We start from the raw sequence: 13,311 nt of genomic DNA on the forward strand, positions 1-13,311 counted from the left end.
GTGTTCTTTCTTGAATTCAAATAAATAGCCTACTAAGCTTTTAAACAAGCTAAAAATTCCCATTTGGTCAGTTTCATAAATTTATTCTATAAGAGTATGATTTGTACGAAAAGAAATTCACAGTAATTAGCCTTCAATCACAGTTAAAGACAGACAGAAAATAGATGCCCAATTGGCAACTAAGGTTGAAGTTCTTCGCACGTGAATATATCGTGACTGAAGAAGAAGCAATTAGGTTTATTTCAGCTTCCTTTGATGCGTTAGTCACGAACAAATTAAAAAACAACAGTTACTACGTCGTTGATGACATCGCGTGGCTTCTGTGGGAACCAAAGTTTTGAAGTTTCGAACGCAACCTACGTCGTAACACCCCGCGCACGTATCGATTTAAAAAGCACACGGTTATTGCCACCAGTAGTCCTTGAAGACTGCTAGCCAGCAGATGCAAGGCAGTTACTGTGGTTTCGGCCTCAGGAACAACCCCAACAAATGTTGCTATCCATGGCACTCCGAGTACCGGTAAGAGGATGATAAACGCCCGAATTGAGGCCACAAGTGGTTTGGACCTGTTCACACTGGTTGACAAAGTTGATGCGTTTGATGATACGGTGGCCACCACCCGCTTTGGCTCGCTTTCTCGATGAATTCTTTGTGCAGAGAGTTTGGTGCTTTCAAGTTTTTTAATACGCGCCACTCGAACGCAAACAAGCACAGCAATCACAATGTTAGGAATGAGTAATACTGTAACTGGCACCGCTGCAGCATAAGTCATTACGGGATTAAGCCAGCATATCGAATATTGCGGGTATTGTGGTATTTCATTGTCAGTTAGCTCGCTTTTTGAAGGGTTTAACATACTTTGCAACTGCATCGTTAAACGGTGCCCACCGGACTTGTCCATGTAGTTGCCAAAAGCTATACCAAATCCAGCAGTAAAACCAACAATAACAGCAGGCACCAACCACGAAGATAATGACAACACAGTAAACTGCTGTCTTTTGACATTTTTGTAAACACTGTCACCGCAAGTCAGGCGATAGAGGGTCAATCCTTCGACTAACATCCAAGCTGCCGATACCAGAAGAAAGTAATGGGTCAAAATTGTCACTGCCTTGCATGAGTTTGAACGAAGCAAGGCGACCGGTCGGAGCAGGACAACAATATGTAGCAAAACTAAAGCCAGGCACAAGTGGATGTGGATTGTGGTTGTGTATGACCTATAATTTTCCATTGTTGCGCGTATTGAATTCCGTAAAGTTAACAGAATTACCAGAGCAACTAATAAGCTTATTATCGATAGGGCTTCAAAGGCAATGCACAATGCTAGCATACTTCTGCTCAGATTGAAGCGTCTTCCGATGCCCAACAGCAGAGCAAAAGTACTAGTTTGTTGCCCATTGCTTGTTGAACATGCACACGTCATAGAGCCATTCAACGAGTCTTTTGAGAGCAACCTGCAATTTTCCGTATTCCAGTTTCTTGTCCTTACGTCCCATACTCCGCATGTCCATCGCCAGCTTTCTACACTCCCGGGTTGTGAAGCTACCGCTTTCATGACCGAAACGTATTGCCCAGACAACTCAGTCGTAAACGTTACGTTGCCGCGATATACATCCAATGAATTCATTTTGTGGACCCAATTGCCGTTATGCGTTAAATCGTTCATAGCTTGAAAGGTGTGCAGAGTAATGACGCTTACGTTTCCCGTAATAAAATACGTATAATCTACGTCAACCGACGGTGGGAAATTATGAATTCCAACGTTTGTTTCGTCCACGTGCGTGTCAACTTTGACGTTCCCAAATAGAGGAGAAGCTGTGGAAAAAAGTTGACTCACGGCCACAAAGATGTTCGTCTTATTTTCACCGGCAATTTTAAGTAAATGACTATACTTGAAAGAAACAGGGATGCGGCTTCCAGTTTGTATGCTGTCTAATGAGGACATATTCATCTCTTTTAAAGTATTTACTAAATTGACGACGGTTACGTCGACTATGAAATCAACTTCTGCGCCCGACATGGGGTAAGTGACGTTGTGATACGTCACTCTGGACAAATTCAGTGGATTGCTTGATTTTTCTATGGCTGCGACCACAAAATTTCCTCGATTCATGACGTCAACAACATCAAGTCCGGTATGATCTATTTCGGCGCCAGAAGCCTTGTCTTCTGGTTCGGGTATAGGTTCACCTTAACATGCGAAAATAATTTCGTTTTAAAATTTGAAATCTCAATCTAAAACTTATTTCATACTGGTAAAACATTATCAATTTATTAAAACCATGGACATTAAACATTGTTTCTAAATGCTTACGTTTTACCTAAATGCCTGGACCATTAAACGTGCAGATGAACAACAAATGTTCAAAACTAGACGACTAAGCGTGTTTAGTTATATATGAAAAAGTGTTTCAAAAAGAAAACTTTCAAGTTTTTCAACTTCAAGTCTCAACACTTAGCTAACAGTGTAGGTTTGAAAGGTAACGTCCATGCAGAACAGCAAAACTACAAAAAGCAAAATTAGAATGTTATGTTAAGTATTATGTGAAAACGTAACACTATTATCTCTGTACTGTCTATTGATTATTATTAAAACCCGATTTTCAAAACCCAACGAGATAAAAAGGTATGTGCCAGCATATTCAAGTAGCAAAATCTCACTATTTAATATTATTCTAATACATGTTGTATTGTTTTGTTCGATGTAATTATTTGCATTGAAACTTCTACAATTACTAAGTTGAACCAAAATGATAATTAATTAATTAATTGATGATAATTAAGCCCACTAAGCAAGAGAAAGCAGCGCAAAAAGAAAAATTTGTCAATAGTTCCGAAAGTTTCTAATAGTTTTGAGAGTTTGCATGATCATTATTAGTATTGAATACAAGTTTGAGGAAATTGAAAAATATGTAAGAAGTTTATCATGCAATTAGTATAACTCTGGCTTTAGAAGATTGGCAACCATTTGCATCGAAAGAGAGTTGACACACGTTTTGCCAAACCACAAAACCTTCTTAGATGTCCTATTTAGCCTGTTTCAAAAAAGCCGCCGACACCAACACCGAAATGTATGGTTTTCCCTTTTCAATCTGATACTGTGCTAATATGCGCTTATACGCTAATTAGTGGCGGTTAGTATGTGAGAATTACGTGACGTCTGTGCGCGGTTTACAACGTTTATTTCCGACCGTTAATTTGAATAACTTCTCAGAAGTATATTTTAGACTGTCGATTATAAAAACATTTTTCAAGAGTTTTAAATACATGTATTTATCTAGCACAGTTTCCGTGAAATAACTCTGTTTACAGCGAAGGGCAGTCTTAATCTATGCAGTTGACAAAACAGCGGTATGATAACGCCAAAAAATGCTGCCTTTTAGATGCATTAGCGAGTTTTGCTGCATGACTATCACGTAAATTTATATGTAAAATAGTTATCCGCATTAACAGAAAAAATTATATACTGGTATTAGTTAGAATAAGATAGTTTCTAATTATGCAATTTTTACGCACTTTTTCTTGATTCAACTATAATTTCGAACAAAATTTTATAACAATTAAGACCGAGGGTACGAAAAACGTCTTGTGCTTAATCCATTTCCTTTTCACATAGAATAATTTGTTTTAAAACATATATCTAGATGATTTTTGTTATAACAGATTTAAACCCATGTAAACAAATGAAAAATTTTATATAAACGTAATATGCATTGTGTAATATGTTATAACTTTATTCATTAAAACATCAGAATAAACGTCATTTGCATTACATTTATTCAACACTTGTGATAAAATGAAGTAAAAATATTCCCATGGCAAAACGTGACGGTACCCTATATGTGCAAAACAGGACATCCATATAAATTATTTGCAACACGTTTGTAAAACAGCGCGTCGAGATAAGCCATAAATTAAAATTGCAAAAAATTTCTGACAGGTTTTCTGACGCATATCCTGTTTTGCCAATGTTATTTGTGTGTTATTGTATATGAAAAATTACAATGTTCAAACCAAGCAGGGATACGCTAATTTATTGGGCATCTGCCTATGGGCAAGACGAAGTCGTCATCAAATAGGAAAGTAGTGATTATACTCCAGATCATTATGGGGCAATGTTTGAAAATAATCGCTAATTGGCCACTCTAAACTCATTTAAACTCTAAACTCATTTATTGTTTTATTTTGTAATTGTTTTAGTATGGTTTTCGGTTTAATTTTGTGCTAGATGGGGTGCGGCAAGAAAACATTAACAATTTAAAATCGTTGAATAAATTAATAACGGCGAAAAACACACCTTAAAGTACATAGCACTGTTTAGAAAACAGTCTGTCAACTTAGTTATAAGCATAGAGTTTAAGTTTTACAGCGAGGAAGAATAACGGTAAATGTCCGAAATTTTAATCGATTTCTAAGTCGTGTATACTCCTAAATACCTTTGCAAAAACTAATGTACGTAATGGTAATTGTATAGTCGGCGTATACGTATAGTATAGACGTATACATCCAGTCAAGACAGCAATAAGTCTCGTAACGCAAGAGCGGTAGAGATCGCTAAGTTAAACAAATGTTTGAAAAGGTCGCAGCCTATATAATAACATTCCAAAACTTGCACCTCCGTGATTTTAAAGTATAATAACATTGGTACCGACAAGTTCGTCATTTCCCATAAGATTGGTTAATTTTCTTTATGCGATCTCAAAATAGTTTTGGGAGCATCGGCAAATTATTTGGTAAACCCGTTACAATTAAATTCATCATACTTTCAACGTTGTCATGCTTACCAATAACAAATTGTGTAGATCCCGTAGGAAGACCGGAAGAGAACACAAGCATCACTATAACGCAAATCGTCTTGCAAATTGTCAACATTCTAAACATAATACTGATTCCTTCTTGCTAAAAATTGACTCACACAATGAATCATTCCAAAAGTTATCGAACAGTTTATAGGTCTGCATTAACTTCGATTACTCAAAATAGTTCACGGTAATTCTGCCCTCGGTTTAACAGCGTACCTGAAACGAATAGAGGATGAGCATGAATAGACCTAATCAGGTATAGAATCATTTTGGCGACACTTTTCTTATATTTAGAACCGTGACTCTGATATATTGTTATAGCCAATTTGATGCATAAGCAAAGCAAGAAAATAGACCACCACAAAAGATTACTCTTTTGTTGTTTCCCCAGGCTCTATGTGTAATTTTCACTTCTTCTTCTTCTGCTGGCTTCGCAACTTCACAGTCAGTCTTGGCTATAAACAATAAATCAACTTCACACTTTGGCAAAACGTGATCAAGTATCTTTTCTCTCCTGTCTTTGGCAAAATTAGCACCGAAAAGCTTTGCTCGTCGTGGTCTGGACTTTTTAATGAACTATAAAATCATACGCCAAAAATTGCCAATGGGTAAACTTGCTGAAATTATAACGACAAACCATGGGATTTATGGTCCTTGTACTGAGGGCTTATATGAAAAATATTGCATATAATCTTTCATATATACGGAAGAATAACGCACTTCGTAACCCAAGTAGACCTATATAGCTTACTGCAAAGCCTATATGCGTAAAGTCTATAACAAAAATCTATACTAAACATAAGCATATAATAGCACAAATAATTATATTTATCATTAAGTATTTGACTTTACTCTGTTCGTTCAATGATAATTAATCAAATTAATTTTATAGATCAGTGTCTGCTGCTGTCAGATACAAAAATGTCTCTTTGCACCATGTCAACAATCATCAAACTGTCTGTAGACTTGTGGCGGCCGGGCCACCTTATTGGACAATTTTACTTTAACCTGTCGTTTTCTCCTTTCATTTAAATTGTTTTGCTGATTACCTTCCTTTATAAGCGTTAGGTTTTTTACCCACATTACTTTTCGATTATGATTTCAGATGAGTTGACGTTGTTTAGTTCTGCTAATAAAATTTTATTAAGTTAGTTTTTTTCATCTGTTGGCCGTTCTGCTGAGCATCTGCACTGCCGAGATGTACTTGCAACCTTTAACCACAAGTGGAGTCAGATATAGCCTTCGTTATTTCGGGCATCTTCGTCTCGCAACAACGCAGACGGCCACAGACTTGTTAATATGGGTGGTAAAAAACCTTTGACGCGTATGACGTCAGGATAAAACATGCCAATGATATAAACTCCACCGTATCAAACGGTAGTTTTGTCATTTCCTGCTTCACACGCTACAGTATAGTCTAGGTGCCCGTTTAAAAGGCGCAAAAAATTTTTTCGTTGGCTTGGCATGCAAACGTCGCAAATGCAGTAGCATTTAGTCTGCTTTGGCTGTTAATGTTTATCGTTTTCTCTGGGCAGTAATATTTGGAAAAAGCGATGTCGCTCGAACAAGTGTCTACATCAGGGGCGGGCAACTTCTTCGGTCGGCGGGCCTTATATGAGAAAATGAAGTACTTGGCGGGCCGGATTGCTGAATAGATTGGAACGCAGCTTTGTCTTATTAATGTTCATGGTCAAAAATGTTTGCTCATAAATGTATGTAAACCCGAACAGAACAAGTAGATTCATGGCCATCTTTCTCAGGTCGGCAAACTTGGACTTATTCAGTGACGCAATACAGGGATTGCGGCAGAATGTGGCCGCAGGCCACATTATCATGTAAGACCGGAAACTGTCTGCGGGCCGCTCAAAATCCCGTCGCGGGCCGGATCCGGCCCGCGGGCCGTATGTTGCCCACCCCTGGTCTACATACTGTGTGAGCTCCAAGTGCATCACGCTTGCAAACGTTGAACAAACTCCTAAACAATAGAATTGTGAATTCATTCAAAAACTCTAACACTATTTTATGTTTCAGAAGTGATTTGAAGAAAAACAAGAAAAAAATTATTAAGAAGACGTTTTCCAGTAAATGCTTTAGAGATATTGAAAAGAACTATACTTTGCAGAGCCTACCAGTTTGGACTTAGGCATACGCTAATATAAGTGGCGTGGGCATAATAGGCTTACTATTATTCGTAAACAGGGTCGTGTAGGCTATTTTCTTGACCACATGTGTTATCAAATATTCCTTTATCTGATTAGAAAGTAGAAGTAGCCTATTATTTCCAAATTCCCATAATTTTGGTAAACCATAAACCATCTCCAGGAACTAAGTATGAACTTTACGTAAAGTACATATTTGTGTTGGTAACCTACATACTTTACAAGATAATTTAATCGCAAAAAGAATTAGGCCTACATTTGTTACACTGGTTGGCTACTACCAACTTCAATAAAGTTTCAAAATCGGATAAAATTAAACAGAAAAAGGTTTTAAAAACGGTGTTTAGTAATAATTAACCAAAAATTCAGGTAAACCCTTTTCTAAGTTCTGTGTTGAATCAGAGATATTACATTACAATGCCGTAATCAACGTAATGCAGTCGTAATACATAATTTCCATTATTTTGCCATCTCTTAGTAACCCACATTTGATGAAGCTTGTGTAGAAAAATTAAAAATAAAAGTTAACCCTAGAACGCCATCCTATATCCTGCTTTTTATTTAACTATATAAGTTAGTGGTTATACTGGGTAAACACGGTTCAGCCACCATCAGCCTTGTAGACGTAATTGTAATATGAAGTCGTGATTAATATTCACGGTTGAATTTCAATAAACAACAGCGACATCTAAGAAACAAAATAAGTTGCTAGGCAACTGCAGGCATTATGGTTTAGGGTTTAGGCATTAGGTTGAGGGTTAGCTTGCAGTACGTACGCAGTTATACAATGAAGAAAGAGAACTTTTTCAAAACATTTTAGGAAGCTGGTGCGTTTTGACTGCCTTAGAAATATTCGTAATCTGAAAAATCTAGGCCGGTATGACTACAAGTAGTCTATTTTTGATTTCTGATTACTTTTCAGGCCTCGGCTAGCGGCTAGGCCTAGCCCACCCATCCTTTTTGCTTGGAATAGCATAAAGACTGTTTAAAGCCAGTTTTTATTGAATTTCACTATTACCATCCCTCGAGAGCAACGTGAGCGGGTCCTTAGTAGGCTAGTAGCTCATAGGCGTAGTTCAAGTTGTTCATGCTTTTTACGAAATAGGCTACATGTTCGTGGAATCGATGGTTTAGTTTAGCAAACAATTACATTTTGTTACATCTCTCCTGTAACCTTCAGCGTACTATTTATTTAATGTTTGCAAAAATGGCCCGTCCAACAAAAAATCCTCCTCATGGTATGGAAGATTATGATTTAGGTGCTCTATCGGATGAACAGCAAGCTGCTCTTACTAGTTTCAAGGTAGGCTATTAAGAGAGGCTTAAATTATGACTCAGGTGATTTTACAAATTATGCTTTCATCACAGTGACATTGCTTAAACCAAAATCCAGCAGCTAGGCTATTATTGCAGGATCGTATTAACAACAACAATTAACTGCCAACCAGTGTAAAACAAGGGAAATAGAAATTTACGGACTATCTAAAACAAAGCATTTACTGAATATGTAACTTTAGCCTTTGTTATGCTTGATTGAATGTGACAGTGATTTGTTTGAGAAAAATGTAAATATCTTACCATACTTAACAAAGATAGAACATAATACAAAGATTACAAAAAGCATCTTATTTTGAAATCTGTCACTATTTTACAGGAAAATTTGGATATTTCAACGTTTTTCTGGTTTCTTGTTACCATAACCTAAATGCAACTTTTAAGTTATAACAAAAAGCCTAAATCCATTTTCCGATCTAAATCTGACTTCAGTTTAACCCTGGATAACTAAATTTGCCTTTTGCCTACTTTTTCTGCTAACTTAAGCGTCTATTGCTCACAACGAAAGGCATGATGTATTGTAGTCTACTTGTATATATGGGGAATATGTCAATTTCATCTGAGAAAAAATAGCAAATTTTAGCCATGTTGTAAAAACAATACAAAGTTCTTAAAATAAAATTTGGTCCTAGTGTATACTTATACCAGTTTTATGCCTACTATCACAAAATTTGTCTCTAAAAACAAGAAAGTTGTATTTAATTTTTTGTGATTGTGGGTGGGAAACGAAAAATACAAAGTGAACCATAATAGCGTGTCAAAAAAACAACTCCTCCCAACAAACATTCAGTAGGAAAAGGCAACAAAGCTCTGGTCCTATTAAAATGTGCAAGAATAATGTAACCGTACAATAAAAATAATTGTTTAGCACGGCCACGATTACTTTCGCATTCCTTGCACTTCAGCATTCCATGACTCACTACTGTTCGTAAAATGACAATTCTTCGCAACACTAGCCTAGTATAGCAAATGTGATTTTTTATAAAATCAACATTGGCGACTTAACAACCAATCATGTCGTTTTAATCTTACTTTTCAAACAACAGATTAAAACCAGGATGCACAATGAAGACTATCTTCGTACACACCCTCAAGTTGAAGTGTTAATATCTGGATTTTTAAGGTCAGTTTCATCATTTCTAATGTGATAAAAGCCTTTAAATTCAATTAAAACAATTTTTCTAATCATCAATCTATGCACTTTACAGTATTGTAGTAACTCTTCAACGATGCCATGTATATAATTAGCAGCGACAGCCATCTGCCAATTTTTTTTGCAGATTTTTTTGCTGCTAGTTTGAAACGACGTAATATTTAGACAACTTTTTTGACATGTGCCATAAAAAACAAATATATGGTTTCCTTGGTATTGCATCCGTGTAAATTTTACAAATATAATTACTTGATAAACCTTTAATTTTGATAGCAATTGATAATCCGCCTGTAAAATAACATTTACAACTAACCATTTAAAAAGAGTAAACTCACAACAAATTATGCCCAAGGGTGCAAATACACGTTAGTGCAATAATATGGTTTCATATTTTAAGATCTGGGTTCGGACAATTGATCTTTAGTGAACTAAACCCTTTTGAAAGTCAGGTTGCAAAAATTTTGAATAGGTTAAGTTGGCTATAGTTAAATTGCAATGAAATTATTAAATTGTTGATACTGCCCTTTTAAACCAAAGCTTTTACTATGTAGGGTGTACAGTACACTATCTTTTAAAACTACAGTATTTATATGACAACTTTCCACATTATTCCGTTGACATGCTTTACAATATACATTGCAGGGAACTACTTCTCAGAAGACCAAATAATGTTCGGGAATTTGCTGCTGCGTACTTCACACATCCTGACCTTACAGGCGCAGTGAAGCAAAAAGTTTTAGAAAAGCAGAAATCTTGAAATAACACTTTGCATTAATTATTTGCGCAAAATATCTTCTTTCAAAAACAATTTCTGATAACTATGAAGTTGAAGCCCAAGTTCTTCTATTTGTCAATTCATAAGCTTTTCTGCCTTTGCTGTCAATTATTTCACAGCTAGCACCAAGCCTTTTTAAAACATCCACTGCGTCTATGTTGTTTTCTTTGTGAGCAAAATGCAGTGGTGTTTGCCCTTTAAATATATTTCCAACATTGATTTGGCAATTTACGTTCATTGCACATTTGTTGACCAGAAACATTATTGATTGAACTTGACCAGCCTCAGCAGCAATATGCATGCAAGTATAACCCATAGTGTTGCAATCTTGGTAACACTGTGGGTAGTTGTCTAGTATAATCTGAATGGCGGTTTCATTGCCACTTCTAATGGCATCCATAAAAGGAGTGCTTCCACACGAGTCTCTCATGTCAGTTCTACAAATATTCAAAAAAAAACAATGAAAACGAGATAAATTTGATTTTCCAAGAACAGTAACTTTAGTTGCTTATTGTTTATGGTGAAAGCGGAGTCTACAAAATAGTATGATGGTATGGTATTGAAATCTTTATTATCAGACTGAGTATTGAGTATCAAGTTTTTGCATGACTTGAACTTAATGACGATTCTTCGCCGTCAAAGCATAAGTTACCGTACATTATCTATCCACTATAGTTTTTATTTGTTTTTTACTTTTTTTGCCTTGCCTGGTTTTGGATCTGTTCACTATGACTGCTAAACAGGACTAACCACCATTAGTGCCTTGCACAAGGCTAATACAACATTAGTTCCACCAGATATCCAAACACGGGATCAGATCACTGCGAACCCGGCTCTGTAACGACTTTACAACCAAGCCCGAATCAAAACGTGATGTCACAGAAAACATTGTTTTCATATCTACCAAGTTCTCAAGCACAAAATCACTAAATTACAGTTTGTGATTGGTATTAATGTCTTTAAGATGTCAGTTAATGAAGCCATGTTTGACAAAAAACAACTGCTATTAAGGATCCTGTACTAATACAAAGTTTATAAAGGGTGTGTTCAAGAAACCCTCAAGTTCTTACAAATTACTCAGGACTGAAATAGTGTGACATTTAATCAATCATCTGTATTTACTTTACACAATCTTGGTAATGCACTCAAGGCTTAAGATATTGCAACTAAAATATGTAAAAGTTTTGCAAAAGTAAAAATGTTAAAAAATTACCTAGCAATAGCAACACTGATTACCTCGATTTAAGGTCGTTAATTAAAAATTCAACAACATGGGATCGTCCATGCAATGCTGCAGTATGTAATGGGGTTCTCCCATTCTTACTGATAGTATCAGTGAGTTGACCACCATATCCCGCCAAAAACTTTATCATAGCAAGATCAGCATTGCGACAGGCAATGTGAAAACAATTCCAACCATCCTAAAAATACACAAACACACTGTAAAAATATATCATGAAGACTGCTTTAACATAAGTAGTAGCTGTTTGATTGTAGAGACGGAAAAACGACCAAAATAACCAAGTTAAAATTATAACAGTAGGTTTAAGGGCTAAGTTTTAAATGTTAAGCAGAGATAACTTCTTGAAAATTTCAATTTATTAACTCTATTCTATTACAAACAATGACTTATGTAATGACCCCAGTGTATATTTAAAACCTCCAAATCAATGTAAAAATCTTATTCTTTACATGTGAAAATCCTTGGGAAACTGAATTTGTTTTCAAAAAGCTTGGAACAGTTTGTTATATATTTATCAACTAGTCTGTAAAAAGACTGAGTTGTCAATTGACAATGAGCCGTGTTGCATCACTCTGTTCATGGTAAGTCTTGTGATATAACATTGCCAAATGCCAACCATGCTTTGGTAAGGAGCAACTATTATTAAGCAATGCAACCCGCACAGACTGCTGCAGTGCAAGAAATATATTGTGAAATAAGGGACATATGTATTTGGGTTTTTCAGAAATAGTCATGGCAATTATTTTATTTATTGCCGTAGATGTGGACTAGGCTGCTTTATTTCTTCATTCCCTGGCTAGTTCAGTTTGCTAATGTGCCCCTGGTTACACATTTATAACTGATATGTAATTTCTAATAAATCTTACAAGTGTAATATTTTATGCTAAATAATTCAACTTGCTATAGTGGGACACAACATCACTGGTTTATTACTAACCTTATTCAGCCGGTGTAGATTACTGCCTGAATTAGCTAAAAGAGTGATTAGTTTCAGGTTTTTTGGTTTCGTGCATGCCATCATCAGTGGTGTCCAGCCTGAACGTTTCAGAGGATCAATCTGAACACCTTGTGATAATAAGTATTCTACAATTTGGACATGCCCAGCAGCCGCAGCCTCATGTAATGGCAACTTCCCTTCTAGATTTACTGATTCCAGTTGGACGTGCCATTCTTCATGCACCCATTTCAGCATGTCTAGTTTACCATGACGTGCAAGTACATGGGTAATGCTATCACCAGATTTGGTGTGTGTAAGGTTGAGCAATGATTTGCTTTGGGGCACTTCAAAACTTGAGACATAATTTTTGAAATCGCTGCTTTCTTTGTGTTGCGCAACTTTCCATAGCTCTTGTTGAAGCATGACCTACCTATAAAAATTTCATAGTCAGCTACATAATGCAACACTGCCAGTTAGGATAGTAGGCTTCGCTCATGTATGCACACCAAGATGAAGGCCTGAATAAAGAGCTATGACAGATTTATGGTGACACCCACAACCTGCTGATACTCGATCCAGATGTTGTCGTGCATATACGAACTAGACTAACATACTTTTTACAAAAGAAAAGGTGATTTTCATAATGTATTGTTTCTATTTTTGTGAAAAAGAAGTAAGACAGTACTTAGAAAATGCAGAAGACAATGTTTACACTAAGAAAATGTAAAATAACATAACCTAAGATGGAATTAGTTTGACTTATAACCTGAATGTGATCAGCTCCTATTTTTTTCAAATGCTTGCAAAGCTCTTTCAAGTAAAATCAAGTCAGCTTTGTGCCACATTAAAAAATCCCCTTCAAAATGAAAGACTGGAATATCGAATTTATATTTGGACCACCACTGTT

General features: G+C 36.1%; 3 protein-coding genes across 5 annotated transcripts; 1 reads left to right on the forward strand and 2 right to left on the reverse strand.

The window, feature by feature from the left end:
* Positions 1-147: 147 nt before the first annotated feature.
* LOC143445475 (adhesion G protein-coupled receptor B2-like) lies at positions 148-6,061 on the reverse strand. Of its 2 annotated transcripts, none has more exons than XM_076944595.1 (2): positions 4,785-6,061; positions 148-2,190 (listed from the first exon to the last, which is right to left on the reverse strand). In XM_076944595.1, the coding sequence occupies exons 1-2, from the start codon at positions 4,879-4,881 to the stop codon at positions 293-295; spliced, it is 1,995 nt and encodes a 664-aa protein (XP_076800710.1). In that variant the 5' UTR covers positions 4,882-6,061; the 3' UTR covers positions 148-292. The 2 variants fall into 2 exon arrangements, with proteins under 2 accessions (XP_076800710.1, XP_076800711.1); XM_076944596.1 differs by lacking the exon at positions 4,785-6,061 and adding an exon at positions 2,322-4,766.
* A 1,679-nt stretch (positions 6,062-7,740) lies between these two features.
* LOC143445892 (RIIa domain-containing protein 1-like) lies at positions 7,741-10,443 on the forward strand. Its single transcript, XM_076945277.1, has 3 exons — positions 7,741-8,264; positions 9,343-9,419; positions 10,092-10,443. The coding sequence occupies exons 1-3, from the start codon at positions 8,157-8,159 to the stop codon at positions 10,204-10,206; spliced, it is 300 nt and encodes a 99-aa protein (XP_076801392.1). The 5' UTR covers positions 7,741-8,156; the 3' UTR covers positions 10,207-10,443.
* On the reverse strand, positions 9,695-13,311 carry LOC143445891 (uncharacterized). 2 transcript variants are annotated; one of them, XM_076945275.1, is made up of 4 exons: positions 13,171-13,311; positions 12,405-12,834; positions 11,461-11,645; positions 9,695-10,661 (listed from the first exon to the last, which is right to left on the reverse strand). In XM_076945275.1, exons 2-4 carry the CDS (start codon positions 12,825-12,827, stop codon positions 10,268-10,270), a joined length of 1,002 nt encoding a protein of 333 aa, XP_076801390.1. In that variant the 5' UTR covers positions 12,828-12,834; positions 13,171-13,311; the 3' UTR covers positions 9,695-10,267. The 2 variants fall into 2 exon arrangements, with proteins under 2 accessions (XP_076801390.1, XP_076801391.1); XM_076945276.1 differs by having other exon boundaries at positions 12,405-12,830; positions 13,171-13,309.

This window comes from Clavelina lepadiformis, chromosome 2, assembly GCF_947623445.1.
Source record: "Clavelina lepadiformis chromosome 2, kaClaLepa1.1, whole genome shotgun sequence".
Taxonomy (NCBI): domain Eukaryota; kingdom Metazoa; phylum Chordata; class Ascidiacea; order Aplousobranchia; family Clavelinidae; genus Clavelina; species Clavelina lepadiformis.

Excerpts from the sequence above, each read along its gene's own strand:
- LOC143445475 (XM_076944595.1), bottom strand. The coding sequence starts at position 4,881 with ATGTTTAGAATGTTGACAATTTGCAAGACGATTTGCGTTATAGTGATG. Across the intron at positions 2,191-4,784 it reads ATCTACACAATTTGTTATTG|GTGAACCTATACCCGAACCA; the intron begins GTAAGCATGACA and ends TCGCATGTTAAG.
- LOC143445892 (XM_076945277.1), top strand. The coding sequence starts at position 8,157 with ATGTTTGCAAAAATGGCCCGTCCAACAAAAAATCCTCCTCATGGTATG. Across the intron at positions 8,265-9,342 it reads CTGCTCTTACTAGTTTCAAG|ATTAAAACCAGGATGCACAA; the intron begins GTAGGCTATTAA and ends TTCAAACAACAG. Across the intron at positions 9,420-10,091 it reads TTAATATCTGGATTTTTAAG|GGAACTACTTCTCAGAAGAC; the intron begins GTCAGTTTCATC and ends TATACATTGCAG.
- LOC143445891 (XM_076945275.1), bottom strand. The coding sequence starts at position 12,827 with ATGCTTCAACAAGAGCTATGGAAAGTTGCGCAACACAAAGAAAGCAGC. Across the intron at positions 11,646-12,404 it reads ATCTACACCGGCTGAATAAG|GATGGTTGGAATTGTTTTCA; the intron begins GTTAGTAATAAA and ends GTGTATTTTTAG. Across the intron at positions 10,662-11,460 it reads ATTAACGACCTTAAATCGAG|AACTGACATGAGAGACTCGT; the intron begins GTAATCAGTGTT and ends GAATATTTGTAG.